Source organism: Typopeltis vanoorti, chromosome 12, assembly GCF_054136105.1.
Source record: "Typopeltis vanoorti isolate ZY-2024b chromosome 12, IOZ_Tvanoo_1.0, whole genome shotgun sequence".
In the NCBI taxonomy this organism is placed as follows: domain Eukaryota; kingdom Metazoa; phylum Arthropoda; class Arachnida; order Uropygi; family Thelyphonidae; genus Typopeltis; species Typopeltis vanoorti.
Genome location: NC_143560.1, coordinates 40377744 through 40405615, shown reverse-complemented (window position 1 = coordinate 40405615; position 27872 = coordinate 40377744). Strand labels below are relative to the sequence as shown.

At 34.9% G+C, this 27872-nt stretch overlaps 1 protein-coding gene across 2 annotated transcripts in view; it reads left to right on the top strand.

Annotated features, from left to right (window-relative positions):
* LOC150100727 (uncharacterized) overlaps positions 1-27872 on the top strand; it is a 208755-nt gene that overhangs the window by 114079 nt on the left and 66804 nt on the right. For both annotated transcript variants that reach the window (XM_090401664.1, XM_090401663.1), the window contains exons 7-9: positions 3900-3979; positions 14023-14137; positions 21383-21501. In XM_090401664.1, the coding sequence (XP_090257790.1) occupies positions 3900-3979; positions 14023-14137; positions 21383-21501 (314 nt within the window). The remainder of the gene's footprint in view (positions 1-3899; positions 3980-14022; positions 14138-21382; positions 21502-27872) is intronic.

Genomic DNA, 27872 nt, shown 5'->3' with positions numbered 1-27872 from the left:
GTCTTTTTGCAGTATCTAGATAGCGTTTCTTATAAGGAGGAGGTTGGGTGCCAGCTATATATTGCTCTATTTTCCCCCTCATTGAAATGTTGCTCATCCTTCAAAATTTTTAGAAACTTCCATATTGTTGGATGAGAAGTACCAGTTAGTTTGCTGAATGCATGATATCATCCTTTGCATGAGTTGTTTGTCTTTGGTAACCCTTCCAGAGAAGCATGGGGAAAGCGAGGTGGATGACGAAGTGATCGACGATCAGGTTTGCCAATCCAGGTGTCTTCTACGTAGTGCAGAACAGATTGAGCTTCTGCAGGATAGCCGTCTGTGCGGTTAGCCTAGTGGCTATGCGCTTCACAACCATATGCCTGGGGAAGGAGTGTCCTAGGTTCAATTCCCATTGACGACCCGAGGAGCTTAAGGATCTTCCTCAGCCATAGTGAAATTAGCCGGTCTTGGGCGTGGACAGCAGGGTTTTTTCCCACCAGTTTACCTGGGGATTTTCATCCCGCAAGCAGGCAAACCAGTCCAGTGAACACACACGGATTACAGTCAGGAATACTGACCCAGCCATAGGTCTGATTCGTCAGCTATGCCTGTTCCAGAGCCCAGATAAAATTTGGGGGGACTGAGATGGTGCCGTACCTCCCCGTAAAGGGGACTAATGGCTGTGTATCATCATACGATTATTATTAGCAGGATAGTCATTATTTTCACATAACACTCCAAAAGCACTTAGAACATTTGTAGATGGCACAAAAGCAATTGCCGATATCATGCGCATTTTTATTGCAAATTCGGAATCAGCAGGAATCATGTTATCGTTTATAATGCCATGAATTGTGTACAGCTGCTCAAAAAGAGGTGGAGTAGTTTTAAAAGTGCCATCTGCATGCCATGTTGTCGATTGCAACAATAATTGTAGATTTTGCTTAGTAGAAAATATCAGCAATCTGTTGCAGTCATCGTTGCTGTCATGCAAAAGGAACTCTTCATTTCCATAGGTGATTTTATATATAGGCAGAATAATTAAATTATTTAACAAATTTGGATTTGGTGGTAACTGTGCTGCTTGATTTCAGGTTCCTCGAATAGACTTCTTTGCAGAAGCATTGCTTGGCATTTGGCCGATGATGGCAGGAGATATTTTTGTGTATGCTTCCGTGATAATTCGATGAGTTCCATCGTTAGTTGTATAGGCTCGATCTTTAATCTCATTAAGTAGCTTTGCTGCTTCAACCCATGCCATGTTACTAGCATGATTATGTTGGTTAATTCATTTGATAATGTTGTCGCCAGCTGTATGAATACACGCATGGCAATGCATTTTTTGAAACTGATCACATTTCCAAAAAATCTTTTCCTCATTTTCTTTGTCATTTTATAAATAAATGACCATTATCACTCAATTTACGCTATCTTCTCGCTTAAAATAAATTCCAGAGGCATTGTGCAATAATTGTAATTAATTTATAAATTGGTTCTTAAACGTCGAACTTTTAAACACTTACCAAAAGAAAAAAATGTCGGGGGATCGGACTTCTGAGAACACGTGATGTAAAACTGTTTAATTTGAAACTTCCAGAGCAGAACTTCACTTTCAAATATCTAAGCAGGAATATATTCACAGTAGCAGCTTTAACATAGTAGTGAAACAGCAGCTTTTATACTCTAGGAACCAGTGGTTAAATTCAGCCAGGGCTGTCTGGGCCCCGGAACTTTTTTATGCACCAGACCCGGAACATTTTTCTGTTTTTTGACTTTTCTCTCTTTACAGTAATTAAGCCTAATGCGAAACACACAGCAATGACAGGTTATTAAGAAGTGCATATGATTGGTGTGGTATTAACAAAAGATCGCACAATCGAAAGATAAAAGCAAGCCGCCAATTGAGTTGCAATGCTAACTCTCTTCAACCGAATTCCATATGTGAAAATGCCATAACAACATTCACTATATATACATTTCTTAGATTTAACATGTTCAGTTGAATTTCATTGCTGCTTTGCGAACTCGCATCTAATTAATAACAATAGTTTTTAGTTAGATACTGTGTTTGCCATATGGTTTTGCTTAAGTCTATACAGCATAGTTTCTGTATGAGGGGACATGTGATTCATTCATTAGTGTCGTTTTTATCCAAGTTGTCTCTAATTACACTATTTGTTGAGAAATATATTACACAGACTGCTCCTTTCTTATTCACTGACATAATAAAAGTAATTGTTTTTCTTGCCTCTGCAATATAGTGGCTATTGGGGAAGGCATGTTGATTATCGTGGGAACAGTTACTATCGCCCCAATGTGCACGTGTTTAAGCTTTTTTTTCATGTGCGAGACTTTTTTTTTATGTGCAAAACTTTTTCATTTCTTTTTTCGAAAAGTAAAATCAGGCATGGTGCAAGTTATATTCACATAAGTACAGTATTTCAACTATGGATAAGTATGTTAGTACCTTCTTTAACCCTGCAGAAGTCGCAATCAAAAAAATTGCAGCTTAGGTCGCATGTATCTGAGAGATACATTCATTACTAGTATGTGCTGAAATGCGATAAAACTTGGAAAAAAAAACCGCTACAAATATAATACACGATGGTTTATTTATTTTCAGATACAATCTAGAAATTATTGAAAAAAAAAAAAAAAAGAAACAAATAAAAAAAACTAAACCAATATTATATTGACATTGGAGTTCGCGGTATCTCTCAGATACAACTTATTATCAAATATCACACACCTTTACATAACACATGTTAAACCAAACTGACTTCAATTTTCTAGTGAATAACGCTTTCAGTGAATTTTTTCTGCGATGATTTTTCCCTGCGATAAATTTCCCCTCCTGCGATGATTTTTCCTTTTGATTAATTTTCCTCCTGATGAGTTTTCCCCATGATGAATTGTTTGTTCATCATGATACTTGTTTTGTAGAAAAAAAAATTTTTATTGGTTAGTTAATATTAGTATAGTTAAATATTATTTTTCTTTCTCTCTATTTTAGCAATTCTTATATTTTGTGTAATGTTCTAGATTGTTTTTTTATTTTTCTTAGGTCATTATCTGCTTATTCTTTCTTCATCGTTTTGTAATAGAGTAAATATTCTTTATTCATTTTAATGTATGTTGTATATTCACATAATTAGTTCTTGATTTTCGAATTTCTAGTTATCTATTCAAAACAACTTGGCTATGATTTTTATTGTATGCAGAAAATAAGTATTAATCGTTATAGTTGTTTTCTGCATACCATAAAAATCATAGCTAAGTTGTTTTGAATAGATAACTGCTCCTGTCTTGTTTTCTGGATGTCTATGGAATATGGTATAAAAGGACAAATTGTGAATTTGAGAGAATCTTTGGCAGAAAAAGAGATGCGGTGGGGGGGGGGAATATGATAAATACAGAGTGGAAGAGGATTATTATATAAATAGAGTGAATCATTAGTTCTCTCTCCACCATGGCAGGTGAAGAGAGTACTAAGGATAATTCCTGGAAGCTGAGCACAGATGTGCACACATGAAAGATGTTTAGGTCTTTTTTCATGCTGTGTGGTGAACAAGTGAAATAAGTTTGCTAGAGGGAGTTGTATGCTTCTTCAGTGATTATATTTTTATTATATTTATAATAAAAATTTGATCTAAAAATCTTAAGCCAGAAGATATTGGAAATTACATTCTGTGTGTGTGTATTAATTATTTAGTTGTTAAATTTTATCAGTTATTTTGGTCCAATAAATTCTTTTATTTAAATTTTGCACTTGAATACAAGGTGAGAAAACTACTAAATGAAATGCTTAGTATCTTTCAATCTTAAATGTACATGTACTACCTGTAAATCATATTCATGTTTCTGAGATTTTTATTGTAATATATTCTAAGGACTCTTACTTTTCAACTTTCTCCTAGCGACAAAGGCAAGACAACCCTTCAAAGCAAGAAGAAGTAAGTCTGAAACAGTCTTTGAATGAGCTTCGGATATTGTACTCGTAAGTTCTCATCTGCATTTAAAATATTAATTCGGACTTCATTCAATCTTCTTTTTCCTACCCTTTCCCCACTAATTTTGTGTTAAATAAATTATGCTGAAAGTGGAGTATAGCAATATGTATTTGAGAAATGTATCAGTATGAATTATATATAATCTTTTAAATTAACATCAAAAAGTGCTCATCTGATTCCATAACAAAGAGAGAGAGAGAGTTGTGTGGAAAGTGTTTTTTACTAAGCTCAGTAGAATATTATAATTAGCAAGAAATTAGTCTTTTTTTTTGTATATTTTATTATTATTATTATAGGCATCTCCATGGAGTCAGTAGACTCATCACGGAAGACCCAAACTATCGAAACAGCCTCAATACCTCTTCTTGAATTCATTTATAGACAAAGAACTCACAACTGAGTCAGGCAATGCATTCCACTCGTTCACCACCCTCCAAGCAAAAAATCTAGTTCTCACACCCTTGTTAACCACATTTTTCCTTAATTTCCAGGGATGACCTCTTGTTCTTCCATCACTATCACACAGCTGAAATATTTCCCCTGCATCAATCTTACAAAAACCTTTTAGTAATTTAAATGTTTCTATCCTAACCCCTCTTCTCTGCCTATCAACCAACCTCTGCAATCCACAAGCTCTCAATATATCAATGTAGGGATCATTTTTTTACATCACTCACCACCAACTTAGTCACTCTCCACAACCTCCTCATCTCCAAGGAATCCAGGTGACCAGACTTGAGCACAGTAATCCAAATGTGGAAATATCAATGCCTTATAAAGGTGAATAATAACCTCTTTATCTCTGGATGTTAGTGCGTCCTTCAATAACCAAATAATCCTATATGCAATCTTGGACACCCTAGCAATGTGCCCTCTGAACTTCATCTCCCTGTCCACCAACACTCCCAAGTCCCTAGCCTCATCAATCTCTTGGAGTACCGTTCCATCAATGTGGTACACAGCTGGTAATCTTTTAATCCCAAAATGCATAACTTGACACTTTTCCACATTGAACTGACATCCATTACCTTTTTCCCATTTTGCCAGCTTATTTAAATCATCCTGCAAACTCTCAACATCAGCTTGATTTTTTATTGTGCTACCCAACTTTGCATCTTCAGCAAAAAACTGAATATCTCCCTTCAAGCCATTTCCTATATCATTTATGTACAAAATAAACAATAACGGCCCAAGCACAGAGCCCTGAGGCACACCACTGGTCACCTGCCTCATCCATACACTAGTTTCTGGTATCTCTACATCCATATCACCAGTTTAGTATCCATCCCCCATCTGCTCTAATTTGTGCAACAGTATTCCATGGGATATCCTGTCAAAAGCCTTAGCAGTATCACTGTATCTCATTCCCCTTGTCCAACTCAGATGTCATTCTATTATAAAAAGTTAATAAATTGCTTAGGCACGATCGACCTTTAACAAAACCATGTTGGTCCCTATAGAGTATCATATTCTGATCCACCCATTCTTGAGTTCTGTCCTTAACCAACTTTTCCAATATTTTGGTGGCTCTTTATGCAAAGGAACCACTTTGCCTTCCTTCATTTTATACAAACATGAACAAACAATGGTGTGTATGTGAAGCAACTTCATGAGTATGCTTTTTGTGTTGAGAGTAGTTGATTATCTGCTATAACAGAGAGCATGCCATCTATAATCTAGGAAGTATATACCTTTCGGTATATTAAGAAGTGCACTTTCTAGTTATGTTTAACCCCACCTTCTTGGCCACAATGAGCATAGTTGCTGTATTGTTGCCTCCCGTAAAACCGTGTATTCAAGGTACTTTATTCAAAAACCTCTTGTATACCGATTTTACTGGTAAGCAAAATTCACAAAAAAATACTTGTGGGTAAATAGAGAAATTTTCATATTTTTAATTTGGAAATAATATTTTTTGTATATTATTGAATATTGTCACCTCAAAGAGTTTTGTAATAGGACAGAAAACACAATGTAAGATTAATTGTGTCTAAAGAAACCTCTTAGTCACCGGTAATTCCAGACAGATTAAGGTATTAACAACTGCAACCTCTAGGGTCAACAGTGCATGGGGTTTCCTGTCTGAACGCAACGACTGGAAAGGGTGGTGGATGCAGACCACCAAAGTACCAAAGTACCAAGGCAATGACGTAAGCGAACCCCAAAGTCGTGGGAGCCAGATAAATAGCGGGTTGCGATGGCGAGAAAGAGAGTTCAGTGCGACGATTCAGTTTGGTTCCTGGCAGGGCAGTTCGAGTTCATCCATCCCCGGGTCAACGAGAAGTTTTGAGGTCACATGGGGTTCCGACCTGAAGTTATGATGTACGCTACGGCAGTGGAGTTTTGCTAACATCGTGGGAGATAATTTGTAATCGCCATCGGAGACCTGCATTCCAGATAGAAAATTGCCGAGGGACTGACCCGACTAAGATAAGTCGTTTAGAAGAAACTAGATGCTGAGTTTTCATGCGAAGAGTTCCTGATGTCCACTGATAATTAAGAAGGATCTCACAAGCCCCAGAAAAAAAAAGGTATCCCAGTTCAATGCTAAAGTCAAACAGGAATAGAAGGAAGTGATTTCAGGGATCATTCAGAAAAGACCAGACATCTGTTCAAAGTAAGATCTTTCCTTTGTTTAGCTAGAAATAAGAAGATTGTGATGGTGATTTAATTAAGGGACTTGTTTTGTAGTGATACTTGAGGATTTTAGGCTTTATGCTGATATTTGAAGTATTTTGTTATATGTGAGAAAAGGTCTGGCTAAAATTTTAGGTGAAACATCATGTATTTAATGTTATAACTATTGCCTAAACCTGCAGAATGTTATGTAAAAATTTGATCTGATTATTACCAAGTTTAACGAGAGAAAATTATAGACACATGGTCTTATTAGAATTGATTATGATAAGGAACTAAATTGTAAACGTAGTCATTAGTTGTGATTTGAAGCATAGAAGCTAATTTACTTAGTACTTAAAATCGACCCATTGTACATTTCATTGATGTTAAATAAACTGTTTTCTTGTTTAAATAATTTGCCTGATTTCTATTTCCAATGCATTACTGACTAATTTGAATCTGTGAGCCTTAAGGTAGATATTGTCACGACTGCATAACAGAAAATTTAAGTTGCTAGATTTACTTAGAATTAAGAGAGAAAATTTCCGTGTGGTTTACTGTGTGTTATTTTTCGGAGGGAGATTCAACTCCCACCCACGAATTTGGTGGCACAGCTGTAAACTAAATAAATTTTCCAAATTCAGTTGAGAATAAACACCAGTAGATCAGACAAAGAGATTGGCTCCAGCCAGAGGCGATTTCTTTGTTCTGTAAGTTTTGCACACGTGAACTTTATTATTTGCGGCCATAAATCAGATGTATAACAAGGTAAAGAAGGAAAGTTTAAGTGAAATAAAGTAGGATTTAAAGGGAGATTTTAATAAGATGTTTTAATTAAAATAACGATATTTCAACAAATACGTTTATTCCCTCCTGCTTAGATTTGAATAATTTATGAGTGGTGCATCGGATTCTTAGACACAGGCAATCAAATTAAAAATAGCAAAAGGTTTATTCATTATATTTGTTGTCATACAGTGTAAATTGTTGTCATTACTATTAGAATGTTAAATAAAATAACTTACATACACTTTCAACAAATATGAATATCATAGAAACACTTCTCTAAAATAATCATAATCTAGCATTCTTAGATCATAAAACAAAAAAATGAAACTTCAGACTTTGACTAAATTACTCAAATAAAGACACTTCGATACCTCTTAAGACATAATTATCAGTCCTTTTCCCTTTGTTTAACTGTTATCAAAGCACTATAGTCCTGTCTTATTCTAATCAGAGCCTTAATTCTTAAATTACAGTTAATTTCTCTTCCTCACACACATTACTTGACAAAAAGGTTACATTACCGTACTTGATGATCTTTTATACTTGTCGCTTCGATTCCTGATTCTTTTTCTTTTAACTATTTCCTTTCCGTCGGTTTTATGGCTGGGATTCCTGCGATCGTTGGTTGGTCCACACGTTGCTAGTATATCGAGCCTATGTCAAGACCATTCTTGGCGAACGGTGATTCTGCATTTGCCTAGCATGCTACTGAGTCGCTGAACTTTCCCATAATTTGTCTACTATCTGTGTAAAACGTCTATCCTTTCATCATAGGGCTTGAGACCCACAACCTTTTCAACTACTATGCGGCATCTCCGGCTGCTTCTACCCGGGAGTGAGAGCAGAACTCCCTGTGAACTACATGTCCAGATGATCGAGAAGAGAAAACCACCCAAAAAGCCTCATGCGGGGGGGGGGGGGTCCTAACTCTTTTATACCAACCCCCTACCAGTACTCTCTGTAACCTGAATCGTTCACCCGTCACGTTTTATTTGTACACATGGGTCTTGCTTCCGTAGCATCTTCTCCGAACAGCTTAGGTCTTCACGTGCCGTATGCACGCAAGACCGTTTGGGGCAACTTCTTAATCCGATGGTTTGCCCTTGTACTATGACCTTGTGTTCTCACTGTGTTGAATGCAATTTATACAGCAATTCTTTGTGTATCAATCTTAACAAGTATAAAATTTACCAAACTTCACTATCAAATATACAATCTAGTAGAAATTCTTTTACACTGAAATATTCACAATTTTTCTTCTTAATCACTGTATCCTATATTTGCCAAGATATATATAATATATACTAGGATACAAGCATATCCTTTTAGGGTTTAACTTGTTAAATTGTGACTGAATAAATTCCTAATGACTTTTATTCATTCAAAATTGAACACTCCCTTGTAAAGTGTAATAATTCTACCGAGGAAAATACTTAACAGGATTAACTTATTGTCAGAGTTGTGTTCCTTATATGCCCCAATTAAAATACATTCCTAAATCTTTCATTTGATTAGGTAGGTACTCAAATGAAAGTATGTAGATGCACTGAAGGATGTACCTCTAACCATGAATTTTCAGTAAGCTTGAATTTATGCTTTGTCTGGTTAAAACTCATGTTGACTGTTTAGTGGAATGAAAATGGCACATGGGATGAATTAAACAAAGTTTATTGCCTTTAGTATTTCATATCAGCAATTATTGACATTTTCAAGGATACATGGTAAATTGTAACTTACACATAAGCTTGCCGACATCGTAAAGTGGAACTGAATAGATTTAAATTCTAGCGTCCTATCTAGAATATCTCTGTGAGCATACATTGTAGGAAGTCTTGGTAGTTATATAAAATTCCTAAAAATTATAATTTCCTTATCTTGAGGAATTTCTCACAATTATATATATTTAACATGCCTCTGGAAGCATTTATAAAACTGTTTGTATCTCAAATTGACAATTAAGTACATGAGATTAGATTCTTGTCTGGACCTCATGTTTAATTAAACATAACTTCCATGACAGGATTTTATGTTTAATTAAATTAAACATAAAATATAATATTTGATATGAGGTTTGTAATGTTCCTTATCCTACTGCAAGTAGAATCTGGTTTGAAACTGCACATACGAGTTATATGAGGGTGGTCTGAAAGGATCTCGGCCTCGATCATAGATTGCAAGATATTTTTTTTTTCTAAGTTGCTACATCTGTCATAAGCATCCATGTGAAATTGTAAGTCATTCTATCAAGTAGTTTGTTTCATACAGCTGTCTGAAGCAAATGTCTTGTCTGTATCCCTTGAAATGGATAAAAGTGAGTATCGTACAGTTATAAAATTCTTTGTAAAAGAAGGTTTAATGGCAAAAGAAATTCATTCGAATTTCATAAAAGTTTATGGGCACTCTTCTTCATTTTCGGCAATTAAGCAATGGGCTGCCGAGTTTAAACGGGGCCGTACCAGCCTTGAAGATGATCCACATGAAGGATATCCAAAAAAGTGTAACAACACCAGATATCATTGATGAAGTGCACGATATGGTGTTGGATGACTGGCAAGTCAAAGTGTGTGAAATTGCTGAGACTATAGGCATTTCAAAAGAATGTGTAGGATATATTTTGCATGAAGAATTGCAAATGAAAAAGTTTTGTGCAAGATGGGTGCCCCGCTTGCTCATAGCAAATCAAAAACGCACTCGCATGAAAATCTCTAAACAGTGCTCGAAGCATTTTAACAAGAATAAAACTGATTTTGTGCTTCGATTTATTACTATGGATAAGACTTGGATTCACCAGTACACATCAGAATCAAAACAGCAGTCAAAACAGTGGACAGAAGCCGGTTGTTCAGCACCAAAGAAGACAAAGTTGATTTCATCAGCAGGAAAGGTCATGGCATCGGTTTATTAATTAGGCATTTCGTTTATTAATTATCTTGAAAAGGGTAGAACAATAACTGGGGAATATTATTCTGATCTTTTAACCAGACTTGATGAAAAAATTTGTGAGAAAAGACCCGGTTTGCAGAAGAAAAAAATCATCTTTCATCAGGACAATGCACCTGCCCACAAAGATGTTTTGACAATGGGAAAATTGAGGGATCTGCACTATGAATTGCTGGAATATCTACTCTCTTCCCCAGATTTGGCTCCCTCTGACTTGTCTCTCTTCCCAAAACTAAAACTCTTCCTCGCAGGGCAGCATTTTTCTTCAAATCAAGAGGTGATTGCAGCTGTGGAGGGGTATTTTGCAGATCTTACTGAGAACCACTACAGAGATGGGATAATGGTGCTGGAGCATTGCCAGAATAAATGTATTAGTCTTAAGGGAGATTATGTTAAAAAATAAAAGTAATTTTGAAATTATAAATTTGTTTTTTCATTGTTAGGCCGAGAACTTTTCAGACCACCGTTGTATATATATCCTTAGCCTAATTTATGTAAAGATGATTTTGATTCTTTTGCCTCTTAAATATAATAATAATATCATTATAAAAACAATAATTTCAAGAAGCTTAACATTATATTAAATGATTATTCCGCATACTAATATCTCCAGATATCCTAGACAATTGCAAATAAACCAAATAAGCTTTTATTTAAAATATTATCTTGGGATGAGGAAAGAATAATAAAGGTTAGGATTCATTATTCTAAAACTTCTGGACTATATAGACTTCTGAAAATTCAGAAGGAAAAAAATGTTTCCTTTAAGACCTATAGTGCATTCTGTTAGCTGTCTAGCTTCAACATTTTCAAACGATTTGTCTGAAGTTCTTTCTTCTTTTATGTAATCCTTTAACATATATTAAACTCCAAAGATTTCTAGAATTGGGTCACTTAAAGATCAAAGCCAGATAATTGGAGGAGACTTCCACATCACCTTTAAGGAATGTGGAGAATCAACTGGGCTTCTGACCTAATGTCCAATTCTCACTTTCTCATGGTGCACCTTATTACTAGGTCTCTACTGGGTACTGAATGAATGAGGATGGACTAGGAATTTGGGACTTAGCTGACCCGTTGTATTGGCTTTAACTACAAATAATATGATGGTGCAACATGATGAGATTTCAAACCAGCTTGGGCATTGCCCAGTTAAACAGGATCCCTAGTGTTTTCATTAAGGAACCAGGGCATCAGCTACTGGAACAGATTCAAGCTTTACCATCTAGAAGAACAACAACAACAAACCCAGAACTAAAGATAGCAACCACCCACGTTAGGAGTATTAATGGAAAGGAAATCAAGCTTGCAGAAGAACTGGAAAAGTACCACATGGACATAATTAGCATCGCTGAAACAAAGAAGATAAAAACAGGCAAGATCTTCCTAAATCATATATTAAAAATGAGAGTATTAGAAAAGAACCTAACATCATTACATTCAGGTATGCGTTACCTGATGTAATCTCAGGTCATATGGTGTCTTAAACAGAATAGGAGAGTAAAGGTTGGTAAAACAAGTTTTCTTTGTCAGGAGGGTAGAAAAGGATCCAGAGGAATACTAAGATCTATAAGATAATGGTTAGAATGCTGGTTTTGTAATGCTAGTTTAGTATTTTGTTTAATTTCTTTCTTATTTCTTAAATTTATTCAGCTGACTTCCCACCATACCAGCTTTGTTTATTCTATTATCTATTCCTAAATTTAATTTGACATCTTTATTAAAAATTATGCCTAAATAGCTGATATAGTTTGATAGTTTTATAGTTTCTCCATTAAGAATGCAGTTAATTTTGCCATGTTCCCACTTATGTTCCTTCATTGTTTCATTGCTGATGTTTATATCAAATTTGTTGCAGAACTTATTCAATTACTTAAAGAATCCTACTTTCACAAATAAAAACTTAGATGTCTACAGATTTGTTTAATATACTGTGTCATCTGCAACAAACAGCTAAATTGAATCTCTGATTTTGATATCAAGTTTAATCAAGCTTTCCTTCCTAATTGCATTCCTCTTGAGCATTTTGTTACACTAATTTGTCACTGTGTATTTCATTTAGTCATCCTTCAAGCTAATTTGAAGGATTATGGAAGTACCCCTGAGAGAGAGAAAGAATAGCTTTATTTTCAGTAACAAGGCCAGTGGAAAGCAGTGGCATGATGGAGTCCAGATCATTGGAACAGTATCCATGAAAGTACATATGGAAATGAAAGAGGTGAAACCGATCTCTATGAGATCGGTTTCACTCTTTCAATTCTACAGTTCTCTATGAGATCATATTTGAAGTGAGTCAGTGAGGGGGGGATCATGTATCAGCCAACTCTCCCTCCTGTGTACAATATTAAGAATCTTTATGGTAGTTTTAGGTGCCCTGCCCCAAACATGTGAACAGTATTCTAAACGTTTGGTGGATTTGGGATTTGTGTAGAATTATCTGTCTGAATGGTAAAAAGTAGCATCTTGAGTGAAAATAATTGCCTAGTTTTTTTAGAAGCTGAGGAAACCATATGTATGGCGATATAATGTATTTATGCCAAGAAAGGCTGGTAGCAAATGTTAATTCATGGAGAGAACTCTGATCTTGTCTGTGATTTGCATATTTACTAAAATAGGTCATTTGCAAGCATTTTTGATAACCTTGAAAGTAATCAGATTATCCTTGCCCCATCAGAAAATAGTATGAAGATTAGGGTTTTAAGTCACTGATTGTGGACAATTTTGAAGCTTGGGTTTTTTTTTTTTTTTTTTTTTTCACTGCATTGTTGGTCTGATTAGCCGAATGAATGAAGTGCACTATCATCAATAAAACTATGGCTGATATTATTGATTCATGAGAGAAGGTCATTTAAGTATAAGAGAAAAGCAGATGGGCAGTAGAGTAGAACTCTGAAGCATTCTGCATGTGGAGAAGCTCAAAGCATGGAAGCTGGCTATGCTATTAAAGATTGTGGAGAATAAACTGAAGGATGGTAATTTACAGAGTAAGCTGCAATGCCAGAAACAGTTAAATGCTATGGAAATAGCAAGACCTCCAAACATTTCCATGACACTTGCCGAGATGTGAGTGATGGAGGTTGAGAAACCTGCTGTTTTTCTAGAGTGACAGAATCTATACTGGTGGTCATTGATTAACTGGTAAGCATCTGGGTAGTGGAGAAGATGATGATTAATGACTTTCTTCATTATTTTGGAGAGACTTGAGGTAAGGGCTGTCAGTGGATACTTAGTTTAGCTTAGACTCTGAGTGTAAACATTTCCACTTCCTTTGTATTCTTTCCCTGTACGCACGCACGCACACACACACACACACACACACACACACACACACACACACACACACACACACACACACACACACACACACACACACACACACTCACTCTCTCTCTCCCTCCCATCTTATGTTGTTCTGATGACAAAATAACAGATTGAACTAACATTTAATTTCATTTATTATTATGAGTTAAGGATACTTATGCTAAAAAATATAGAATTGTTATATGCTAATGTTTCTACTGATTCCTTGAATTTAAAACGAAAATTAGAAAAGAACTTTTGTACTTTGAATAAATGTAATAATCACTAATCTGTTGAATATAATATTCTGTTATCATGATTACACTAAATGATATTTGTCATCGTATCCATTTTATTTATTTTATTCTTTTGACCTTCCTAGCTGCCGTTTCGATCACATTCTTCCACTTTATGGTATTTGCTTAGATGGACTTGAGCCTTGTTTAGTTTATCAATTTATGCCCAATGGATCTCTAGAAGACCACCTGTTTTCTAAAGTAAGCATTATTTTAAAATTGTTAGCAAAAAATAAGAGATAGAATGGTTGCAGGCTATTCAGTAATTAGCCACAGCCTACCAATATTGCTGCATCTGAGCAGAATATTATCTATTTATTTTCAGTGAGTGGTTTGGATGTAAAGTTTATTTCATTTTGATACCATGTGACAAACTTAAGCATGATTTCAGACATTCATCAGAGTTATACTATGTATACATACAGAAGATTCTGTGGTTGTATATACTAAAACACCATTTAAAACAAAGTATGAAAAATTATATTGGTTCTGATTCCTGTAGCTTCTTCTAGCAGCCCAAATTCATCCTTGATTGCCAGAGGAGCCAGTTTAAGCATTACATGTGTTTTTACTACCTGGATTAATGCTATCTATCCATTCTGTTCTTGATGTCACTTTTAGTTATTAATATTTTACTAATGCTGATAATTTTCATGGTGTTCATTGCCAGCATGAACTATTGAAAACAAACCAATTGACAAACTAATTTCACACAAGGGACTTCAATTTAAACTAACGTAACATTTCAAAATTTAAACATTAATTCTAGATGTTTATAATTTCATGCTTTTTTACTTCTTTGTGTTTCCTATATTTGCACTTTTTTTTCATGTTATCATTTTGTGTGCTTTATTGTATAATTCCTGTCAGTCCTTTGTGTTTTATTATCAGCGTACAATTTCCTTTGTTCTGTTTCCTGTGATTATTTTATATGGGTATCATTCTCCGTGGAGTCAGAAGACTCATCACAGAAGACCCACACTAACCTTTATACAAACAACACCTACCATACCTCTTTAAATGTCCAGCCAAGAGGCTGTGGATTCAAATCCCACCAAGGGCATGGCTGTTTGTGATTGTCCTACTAACAGTTATTTATTTTGACAATATTGATGACAACACAGAATAATAAGAAAATAATATTTATTAACTTATTTGCTGATATTATATCCAGCATCTTCAGAGCACAAAAACAGTTTGTCACAATATGCGAAACAACAATTTGGTATAACAGTGGGAACTGGATTATTTGTAATTGTATTTTTTCTGCATATTTTCAGTTTCATTGCTGATTTTTTATATCAAATTTGTTACAGCACTTACTCAATTTAGTTAAAGAATCCTACTTTCACAAATAAAAACGTAACTACAGATTTGTTTAATATGACATCATCTGCAACAAACAGCTAAATTGAATCCCTGATTTTGATATCAAGTTTAATCAAGCTTTCCTTCCTAATTGCATTTCTCTTGAGCATTTTGTTACACTGATTTGTCACTGTGTACTTCATTTAATCATCCTTCAAAATAATTTGAAGGATTATTGAAGTACTCCCAAGAGAGAGAAAGCCAGAACATCTTTATCTTCAGTAACAGATGATGGAGTCCAGCTCATTGGAACAGTATCCATGAAAGTACCTGCAGAAATGAAAGAGCTGAAACCAATCTCTGTGAGATCATGTTTGAAGTGAGTCAGTGAGGGGAGAGATCATGTATCAACCAAATCTGGACAATATTAAGAATCTTTATGGTAGTTTTAGATGCCCTGCTCCAAACATGTGTCTGTCAGCCATCCTTCCTCTCCCCACCTATGCCATTAGCTTCATATCTATTCCCATTTAAGTAGTATCAGTTAGTAATGTCATTCTTATAATTATTTCTGATGTTCATTTGGCAACACTACTGCACTTGATTTTAAAAGACAGAAAGAAAGAACATTGTAAATAACGTTTTGTTCTGAAATAATCACTCAACCAAAAAGAACATACTGCATATTTTTATTATTTGATATTCCCTTGCAGTACAAAGAAGAAATCACTGTACAGTTGAAAAGAAATACATTTACTAGTAGTTTCATATGTGGCATTTTTAAAGTAGCTGTACATTAACTACTATTTTACACTAAAAATGTATAAGTGATTTAAGTTTTCAGTTGTCACGTGAACAGTTTTGAAAATAAATTATAATCTGAAATATCTAGTAACATTCTGAGTAATATGTAACATAACATATCTGCACTTTTTTTTTTTTTAATTTGAATCATTCTTTCTTTCCAAGATAATTATATCAGGTAATTTATAATTTTTTGATAATAAAACTGAAACTGTGATTATTATAAATTAAGAAATTATTTTCTTGCAAATACTGTACCAACCTGTAAAAGAGATGTCAGTATTTCTATTTGGGATGTATGCTGATCAATCAAATGATTAAAAATGAAGCGTGGTATATTGCTGATGTACACTGCGCTAATGTTTTGGACTCTTTAGTGCAGTGGTTCTTGACCTTGTTTTTGTCTGGTGCCCCCTTTCAACTATTTGTATGGCCTGGCATCCCCTACTCAATTTTACACTAGGTTAATGACTCAATAAGATAATTATAATATTATTAGGCAAGCCTAAATTACCAGGAACATATTTGAACTGATAGTTAATTAAAAATTAATGACTTTGATGCAAATTAATTTTTAATCAAAAAAGATGTAAACTTACTGTATTTAATAAGCCAATCATTAAAGGCTACCCTGAGCCTGATGTGATCCTGTTAATTTTTACAATATCAGGTTCAATTTTCGACAAACGAAGTCTCAAGTCTCCTCGTTCACTTATTTGCAAAATCTATTTCTCTGCTTAAATAACAATTGCAACAGGACACTGAATTCTTTCTCGACAAGGAGGAAAAGCAATGAGCAGTAATTTTATTTCAATAAAATTAAGTCAATAAATTCTTCACACAAATTTGGATGAGCAGAAATGGCATCATAAATAAATAAATTTATGACCCAATCGGGTATTTTAAGCTCATCGGAGTCTTTGAATCTGATCATCAAGTCTTCTTTCAGTGTCAGAAGATGGGAACAATAACAATCCAAATCTGTATCTAATATTAAATCATCATCAATTATTTGTACTCTTGGGAACTGCAGAAAATCTTGTCTTGCAATGCTCTGCTGATAGAATGTCAATTTGCTGATAAAAGCATTTATACTTTGCTTTAATAAGATTCATATTGCTTCTCTGCAATTTGATGTTAACTTCATTTACTTTGGTGAAAATATCAGAAAGATATGCGATATCAACCTTTTCCTTTTATAGAACATTACATATGGTCTCATCACATGAATTAAGACATTCCAAATCAGTATCATAGAGATCATTAAGGCATCACAGACAGTTTCCATTTGAGAGCCATCTAACTTCAGTGTGAAGCGAAAGACACTCAAATTAAATTCTTCTTTATTCTGGTAGTAAGACTTATACGTTGGTTAGACATAACTGGTAATTAGTTTACGGAATTAACAATGCATATAAATTATATTAATTAAAGGTAACTTTAATGAATAACTTCTATATTTCGGCAATGTCACATTGCCATCTTCAGGAACATAAAGATATGGTATGTGCACTCAGGAACTAACACAAAGCAAATGAGGAGGAAAGCAAGAAACTAATATTGTTCCTAAAGTCCTGATGGTGCCTTCTTGCAGGCTAATTTGGTAGTCTTGGCAGTTGGGCTGAAGTTCTCATAATGAAAGTCTCCCAAATTTGGGGCAGTTTCATGCACCCAAATTTGTTGAGGTTAGGAACGTTTTTTAGAGCTGCTGAAGATTCTTTGAATAATCTTTCGTATTTAAACTTGCTGCGATGAATTATTTTTGTTTTCTTCCACGAATTTTATGGTGGGTATCCAAGGCATGGTCTGCCAGCCCAGAGCGGCTGTACTGGTGAAACCGGATGTAGTCTTGGTGTTCTGAAATCCTGATATTTGTTGTTCTGCCTGTTTGGCCAAAGTAGGACAATTTGCAGCTGCAAGGGACCTGGTATACACCAGGTAGGTCTAGGGGAAGTGGTTGGTCTTTGGTAGAGCGGATAAGGGATGCCAACTTTTTATATGGTCTGTGACAGGAAGTAAGGTCATATTTTTTGAGGATATTGGTTATTTTCTCAGAGGTGCCCTGGATGTAGGGGATGGTGATAGACTTGGTGTAATCTTTATTGTGGAGGGGGGGAGAGGGGGGGTTGTGGTTTACAGGTTTTAGTATTTTTTGGATTTTTTTGGGGTTATAGCCATTGGCTAAGAAAGTGTTGAGGATGTGGTTTAGTTCAATAGTCAGGGCCTTGTCATCTGAGCAGATTAATTTTGTCCTGTTATATAGTGTTTTTATCACCCCATATTGTTGTGAGGGGGGGGGGGGATTGCTGGTGAATGTATCTGCCAGTGTGGGTGGGTTTTCTGTAAACAGAGAAAACCAAAGATCCATCAAGCTGGCAGGTGATTAAAGTGTCTAGGAAGGGGAGGGTGTTGTTTTCCTCTTTTTCTAAGGTGAACTGGACTCTGGGGTGTTGGTTGTTTAAGTGTGCTAGGAAGGAGTGGAGTGTGTCTGAGCCATGTGGCCAAATAGCAAACACATCATCCACATAACGAAGCCAAATAGTGGGTTTTTGTGGGGCGGAGTTTAAGGCTTTCTCTTCAAATGTCTCCATAAAGAAGTTGGCCAAGGGTGGGGAAAGTGGTGAACCCATGGCTGTCCCCTCTATCTGTTTGTAGAACTTTCCTTGCCAAACGAAATAGCCTGAGTTCATTGTGAACTGAAATAGGGCTGAGATATCGGGAGGAAACTTGGCTTGGATGAGCTCAAGGGTTTCTTTGAGTGGGACATTAGTGAATAGGGAGGAGATGTCAAAAACACTTAATCTGCTCAGATGACAAGGCCCTGACTATTGAACTAAACCACATCCTCAACACTTTCTTAGCCAATGGCTATAACCCCAAAAAAATCCAAAAAAATACTAAAACCTGTAAACCACCACCCCCCTTCCCCCCTCCACAATAAAGATTACACTAAGTCTATCACCATCCCCTACATCCAGGGCACCTCTGAGAAAATAACCAATATCCTCAAAAAATATGACCTTACTTCCTGTCACAGACCATATAAAAAGTTGGCATCCCTTATCCGCTCTACCAAAGACCAACCACTTCCCCTAGACCTACCTGGTGTATACCAGGTCCCTTGCAGCTGCAAATTGTCCTACTTTGGCCAAACAGGCAGAACAACAAATATCCGGATTTCAGAACACCAAGACTACATCCGGTTTCACCAGTACAGCTGCTCTGGGCTGGCAGACCATGCCTTGAATACCCACCATAAAATTCGTTGGAAGAAAACAAAAATAATTCATCGCAGCAAGTTTAAATACGAAAGATTATTCAAAGAATCTTCAGCAGCTCTAAAAAACGTTCCTAACCTCAACAAATTTGGGTGCATGAAACTGCCCCAAATTTGGGAGACTTTCATTATGAGAACTTCAGCCCAACTGCCAAGACTACCAAATTAGCCTGCAAGAGGGCACCATTAGGACTTTAGGAACAATATTAGTTTCTTGCTTTCTTCCTCATTTGCTTTGTGTTAGTTCCTGAGTGCACATACCATATCTTTATGTTCCTGAAGATGGCAATGTGACATTGCCGAAATATAGAAGTTATTCATTAAAGTTACCTTTAATTAATATACTTTATATGCATTGTTAATTCCGTAAACTAATTACCAGTTAAATTCTTCTTTGTTTTCATGGCAAAGTTACCGAAAAATACAAGTATTCAATGACTGGGCTTCTATTTTATTTGCTGCTTTAATAACATCTTCCAAAGTTTTATGTAGTCTACTGCTTTTATGTTTTATGTAGTCTACTGCTAAGATGTTTTGCAGCTAAGTCTGTCTATGAAGAATATAGTGAAGATATTTGGAACTGCTTCTTTTAAATGTGCTATAAATCCACAATGACGACCAATTATAGCTGGTGCTCCATCAGTTGCACACACAATAATTGTGAGAGGAATGTTTTTAGCATTAAAAAAAGTCTTTAACAATCTTGAAAATTGTAGAACCTTTTGTGTCAGTTTTCAGTTGTTCAGCAAATAGAAACTCTTCAATAATTTCTTCATTAGCATTTAAAATGCACATAGGCGATTAACAAAGCTTCATTGTCACGTAAAGTTGTCTTTGTCTCATCGAGTTGCAAAGAAATTTCTATGGTTTTTAAATCATCCCAAAGTTTTTTCCATTGTCCTTGACCATTTTGTCAATTTTTGTTGATACTGAACTATTGCTGAGAGGAATTAATGATGTCATATTACTTTTACTTGGGCCAATCATTGTATCTAAAACTTCATTTGTAGCCAATAAGATGAGAGTTTCACCAGTAGTATATGACTTTCCATATTTGGCAATTAATTTTGAAAGTTTGTAAGACACAATAAGTGTCCCTTCTCTCATTGGTCACTTTGTTTTGCAACCAACCCTTTAAGTCGAGAACGATTTTTAAATTTAGTCTTTAATTTGCAAAAGTATTCTACATCCTTTTTTGCTTTATTTGGATGCTTTGTTCTTAAATGCTCAATCATTCCTTCATTTGAGAAAGTTTTTTCATATATTAAGCACATTGGTAACTGCTCATTATTTTATAAATGGAATAACTCCATAATTTAAATATTCACTTGAATATTGATGACACTTTCTTTTTTCACTCATTGTAATGGACTACAGTGCTACACGATTATCGATGAAGTGCGTCACACAATACCATGGGCTAGATGTAAACTGCAAATCAGGGTTGTTAGATAGGCGTTAAGTAGCAGATAGAGCTTATAAAAGTAGTGGATTCTGCTAAAAATAGCCCAAATTAATTATTTTCACTGTATAAAATTCAGACCAAAAGTAGCCCAATTACTTAACTTTCAATATAAAAATTCTAAAAAATAAGTAGCTTAATTTGTGAATGAGTTTAAGGAGTAGGTATTGTGTGAGTAATGGCTAGTGTGTCAATATAGGATCTCCTGCAATGAGTCTTCTGATTCCATGGAGACACCCATTGTAATAATAATATATTATCTAAAGTTATTATAGCAGATTTAATGGATGTCATGCTCATTACTAATTTCCACTTCCTTTGTGTTGCCTGTCTACATGCTGCATTTATATAGGACTCTGACAATGTGCATGTAATGAACAAAATATTGGAATCATTAAATCTAATAAATCTATCCAGCATTTAAGTCCACTTATGTGTATAAGTGATTCGCTTCATATAATTATTTTGATCAGAATTATATGAATAATAAATTAGTTGTTAGTAAAAATTTGTAAAAGTAATCAGTTTTCTTAGAAGTCTAAGCAGTTCGGAGATTATTACTTGTGTGTTAAACAATGTAATAAATTTTGAACAGAATAATAATCCTCCTTTGACTTGGTCACAGCGAAGTAAAATAGCAGAAGGCACAGCAAAAGGGCTAAGTTATTTGCATACCACACAGGGTAAGCCTTTGGTACATGGAGATATCAAGAGGTAAATATTTGTTTTGACTGTTCACATTTGGAATATATATTGAAGATAATTTATAAATAAATAATATTTTATTTAGAAGGACAGTGTTTCCCAACTGTTTTAAGTTGAATTATCAAGCCATTCTGACAGTTCATTTAATTTTACCCTTGTTATTCTGATATTATCTATTACCTCAACGTGTCTCTCTCCCCTCTCAAATGTTATCATCACTTAATTTGGGTTCTGATTGGTTGGTTAGATGCTTTTATTTCTGATTGACACCTAGTCATTACTAATACCATGTGGCAAAATGAAAATGTATATAAATTCACTTAATGAGAACACACACACACAAAACAAAAGTTTCATTTATATAAACTATTACACTTTTTTATAATGTTAGTCAAGTGGCTTTTAATTTATCATCCTACATGTTTCGCCAATTTTTCTATCGGCATCTTCAGGGAATACAAATTAGTAAGCTATATGAAGGTAACAGACTAGGTTATAACTGATGGTTCTAATTCATACAAAAATTAGTATTGTGCGAGACAATGCGCTTGTCTCAGGAATGTGATTTATTTGTTATGACTCATGATGTAATTGGCATAAAAGTTCATTTCTTTGATGTTTAATGATCTGATTAAAGTTTTCCAAATTTCTGGTAAGGTTAGACCTTGATTCTTGTTTAGGTTTTCAGTTGTGCGGGTGACTGTAGCTGCTTCCTTGAAGGTTCTTGGATGGTAGTTTTCTTCTATATAGGGCATAAGGCTCTTATCCCACTCAATGAGATGGTTGGTAGAAGCAAAGTGGCAAGAAAGGCCTGAAATATCTTGTCTGTTGTTTCTGACATACCCTATGTGTTCTTTCTTTCTCATTTCGAAGTTTCTAGAGGTCTGACCTACATAACTAAATACCACATGAGCAAGGTATATTATATACTCCAGAGTACTTGTAGAATGGATGAGGGTTTTTTGGTGATCTTAAAAATTTCCGAATAGTGTTGACTGGCTTGAATGCTACTCTGATATTATGTGGTTTTAGAAGGTTAGCCAATTTTTTGGAAATGCTGCTGACAAATGGAATAGTAATAGTACTGATGTATTGGACGTCATCACGTTGTCTTTGTGGTATATCAGTAAAGAGAATCTTGTTGCTGAGTCTTTTTGGATAACCATTTAAATATAGCTCTCTGGATATCGTAGTTAATTTCGTTTGTAGGTCATCTTGGTCTGTTGTGTACTGTATAGCTTTTTTCTTGAGCAAATGGATAATGCTAAGTTTCTGGGATATATGATGTGAAGAGTTGAAATGGAGGTAACGTTCAGTATTTGTAGGTTTTCTATACACTGATAGGTTGATACTATTATTGGCTTGTTTCTTTATTAGGATGTCTAGGAATGGCAGTTTTCCATCTTTTTCAATTTCTAATGTGAATTTAATGGATATGTGAATTTAATGTGAATTTAATGGTATGGTGGAAACTATTGATTTGGTTGAGATAATCCATTAGGTCTTATCCCAAATCATTCCAAAACCGAAAACTTGGTACAGATATATTTTGGTAAACTTGGTACAGACAAAAATATTTTGGGAAAATTTGGAGAAAAGAGCAAAGCTAATAATAATGGCAAATATCTGTTGGATTTCTGCTCAGGACATGGACTGGTTATTACTAACACCATGTTCCAACATAAAAATGTGCACAAATTTACATGGAGAGAAGAGGCTAGGAATAAGAAAAGTCTCATTGACTATGTTATTGTTGATATGACTATGTTATTGTTGATCACTGCTTGTTTCATTTAGCAGTTTTTTCAAAGTAATTACTCCATACTTCAAGGATATCTTTTTCTCCTGTTTTCATGTCACCTTTATCATCTCTAACTCTTTTTATGGCACTCTTTCCTCAGTGATGTTTTCTCCCTGGTGCAGGACACCAGAGTGTACAGAGGATTTGAAATTGGAAGTGATCACTATTTAGTCTTGAGCAGGATAAAATTGAATTTCATATTGAAAAGAATAACATGTAAGAAAGTTTTAAAGTGAATAAAAGTTGAGCAGCTCTCAGATATGAACTGTAGACTAAAATACACAAAGATTATTGAAGAAAAAATGAAAGAGTTTGAGAACAGGAATCAAACCTTGGAGATTCAGTGGCAAACTCTGAAGAAAACATTGATTGATTCTGCCAGAGAAGCATGTGGTGAGGTTGTCTGTAAGGATAAAAAAAATCAGAACTCTCTGGTGGACACAGGAAGTTAAAGAGGCACTGAAGGAAAGGAAGAAAGCATATCAAAAGATCCTGTCAAATAAGTCAGCTAGTACTCTTAGAGAATATAGAGACAAATGCAAGAATGCTAAACACTGTGTAAAACTAGCTAAACAAAAGTCATGGGAGGACTTTGGCAATAATATAGAAAATAAATATCAAGAAGGTGGCAAAATATTCTGGAGGTTGTTGAAGAAGCTTAGGAATGGAGGAAAGAGTGCCGTAAAAAGAGTTAGAGATGATAAAGGTGACATGAAAACAGGAGAAAAAGATATCCTTGAAGTATGGAGTAATTACTTTGAAAAACTGCTAAATGAAACAAGCAGTGATGACAGCACAGTGGTAAAAAACACTGACCAGGCATGCAGTCAGGAATACATATCCATACTTGAAGTAGAAAAAGCCATCAAAGGTTTGAAATGTGGAAAGGCAGCAGGAGTAGATGATATTCGACCAGAAATGCTGAAGTATGGTGGTATAAAAGTCTTACAGTGGCTGCACTGCATAGTTCAGAAAGCCTGGACAGAGGGACGAATTCCTGATGATTGGAGTAGAGCTCTCATAGTACCCATATATAAAAAGGGAAATAAAACTGAATATGAGAATTACAGAGGTATTTCCCTACTGAGTGTTCCTGGCAAGATCTATGCAAGTATACTTGAGAAACAGTTGAGAAGAAATGTGGAAGAAAAGCTGGGTGAAGAACAAGCTAGATTCAGGCCAAATAGAGGCTGTCAGGATCAGATCTTCACTTTACGACAAATAGTCGAGAAAGCATGGGAATATGTATCACAAAGATCTGTATTTAAGTTTTGTTGATTTGGAAAAGGCATATGAAAAGGTGCCAAGAGAGAAGCTATTCAATATGCTGCCGTTATATGGTGTCAGTGGGGCATTATATCAAGCAATACTTAGTCTTTATTTGAGTTGTAAGTCAGCAGTAAGTTAGAATTGAAGGAAGTACAGGAAGATGGTTTAATGTTAAATCTGGTGTGAGACAAGGCTGTACATTATCCCCTCTGTTATTCGTTATCTATATGGATTATGAAGGAAAGTGGTATTAAACATGATATCAAAATTGGAGATGTTAATGTCAGCTCTTTGCTTTATGCGGAGGATGTTATACTTCTAAATAAATCCACTACAAGTCTGCAAGATTCTCTGACTAAATTGAATAACTGTTGTAATAGATATGGTATGAAGGTCAGCAATAAAAAGACAAAGACAATGAAAATAGGCAGAATCATTGAAAATGTCAACTGTGTTGTGAATGGTGAACCTGTGGAACAAGTAAAACATTTCAGCTACTTAGGCACGATTTTTACTAAAGATGGTAAATTAAATATAGAAATAGACAACAGAATCAGCAAAGCTATGGTGGGAAGTCAATTGAATAAATTCATATGGAATAAGAGAGAAATTAGTTGGAACACCAAATTAGCCGTATACAAGACGGTGTTCAAACCAGTTTTAACTTATGGATCTGAGAGCTGGGTCAGAAGTAAAACACTTGACCAAAGACTAGAGACCACAGATATGAGAGTCCTGAGAAAGATTATAGGCGTGAACAGATGGCATCAATGGCAATATCATATTAAAAACAAGGATATTAGGAAAGAACTTGACATTGTCAGCATCCAGGAATGCGTTAGCAGAGCTAATCTCAGGTGGTATGGTCACTTAAACAGAATGGGCAAGGAAAGATTAGCAAAACAAGTGTTCTCTGCCAGGTTGGCAGCAAAACGACCCAGAGGAAGACCAAGATATAGGTTTATTGATACGGTACAAAGTGCCTTAGACGATAGAAGTATAAGATCTGATAATGTTGGAGTCTTGACAACTAACAGACTGATTTGGAGGAAAATTGTAGATAGGAAATTAATAATGATGTAATTTTTTTTCATGTAGTACTATCATATCCTGTACTCCCCTTGACGGTACATGGCAGGAATTTGATGATGATGATGGTACAGATATGTTGATGATATCTTTCTCATTTGGAATCACATGAAAGAAGAACTAATCGCCCATAAAACTGAAAACCTAAACACGAATTGAGGTCTAACCTTACCTGAAATTTGGAAAGCTTTAATCAGATCATTAAACATCATAGAAATGAACTTTCATGACAATTACATCATGAGCCATGCACATTGTCTCGCACAATACTAATTTTTCTATGAATTAGAACCATCATTTATAACCTAGTCTGTTACCTTCATATAGCTTACTAATTTGTATTCCCTGAAGATGCTGATAGAAAAATTGGCGAGACATGTAGGAAGATAAATTAAAAGCCACTTGACTAACATTATAAAAAAGTGTAATAGTTTATATACATAATAGTCAAGAAAGAATACCACACAAAAGTTTCATTTGTTGATATCATCAAATTGATACTGGATATAAATACAGGGTATTTAAATATCTAAATGGAAAGAAAAAAAGGTGTATGAAAGATTTGAAAAGTATCAAAGCTAAATAACTTCTAGATCTGAACTGTGTACCGAAATCTATACAAATATTAAGAGAAAAAAAGTGCATGAAAGAAGAAATCATATAAATAAAAAGTTTTTTGATAGTTAAATCATTATGTTTTCTGCTGTGACTGAGAGAAGAAAGAGACCAGAATTATATTTTCATATTCACTTCTTTTTATTTATACACCCATTCATAACATATCTTTCTCCTTTTAATTTTCCTTCCCCCTCCTTCAATCATCATTATATTAAAAGATTTTAAACTCATTTGTATGATGTTTGTATACTTATCTATACATTCATTATAGAACCTGTAACACATAATCAGTAATTAAGACTTAAGTATTAAGGCTATTGCCTCAGTTGAAACTGGTCTTGTAGTGATCCTTCCTATAATGCATAGCAGCGTGCTTGTCTGAAAGGAAATGTGTTTTCCATTTTGGAATACTGAGGCAATTGATATGAAGTCAACATCCTCTATATAGAAGTAACTTAGTCCTGAAGACACTTCATGTGCAAACTTTGTTTGCTTGCACCACAGATAAAGGATTAAATAAGATCATAAATAAAAAACATTAAATAAGAATATAATTGCTTGCCAAGTATAATTTACTTTGTAACCAAGTGAAACAACTTTCTACAACTATAACACAAGAGTGCCATGTGTGGAGCATTGGTGAGGAATGAGAAAGAAGAAATCAGTTGGCATATTTTTTGAAGAAGTTTTTGGGAAACACTTCACAAAGAAGACTGCCAGATGAAGATAGAATGAAGGAGAAAAGGCAATGCTAGTTCATGCTTGCAGTTGGGCTGAAAATGGATGTTGGGTAGCTGCTTTTGTTTTAACAAACAGAAAACAGTGCAGCCACTTTGGTGGAGCATTGACCATGGAAACTCCTGTAGTAAAGATAGCTGAAACAGTGCATCTGTGAGACAGTGACTGAGAAAAGGATCATATATCAGCTGATTCACTCTCATCTGGATGGGTTCAAGAATTTTTATGGATGAAAATTCACAGCAGAAAAAAGGCTTGAACATCTTGAGGTTGAGAAATCTATTGATGGGATTTGTTGTGGATGTGATTACTGGTGATAAAGAGTGGGTCATTTATGTATATGAGAAAGAGGACAAGTGATAGAACAGAACCCTGAAGCATTCCTGCCTTGGTGGTGAAGCTTGCTACCCAATTACAGAGTGGCAGGTACATCAAAAGATGGCAATTTGTATGAATTTGTAAGTTGAATTATGTATTCATAATAATACCTGAACCTTTAAGAAAGAAGAACATTATTGCAAATTTAATGAATGTGCAAATATTTTCAAGGAAATAATTAACACTAAAAATTGAGTGCTAATTATTCAAGAAAATAATTTGTACATCTGGCTGCTGTTCCAGGGAAGTTCTTAGACATGATATCTTACTATTAAAATCAATAATGCGACAGGTAATTGGTGGCAGAATGCAAACTTTACTGGTGTGCAGATAAAAGTTTATGACTAAAGCCAGAAGGAAACAGCAAAATATATGTTTAAATAAGCATAACTAGTTTCTTTCATATTATCCATTTGTTATCATCATCATTAAATTCCTGCTATGTACCCTCAGAGGGTATACAGACACTCTACAATAGTGCAAAAAG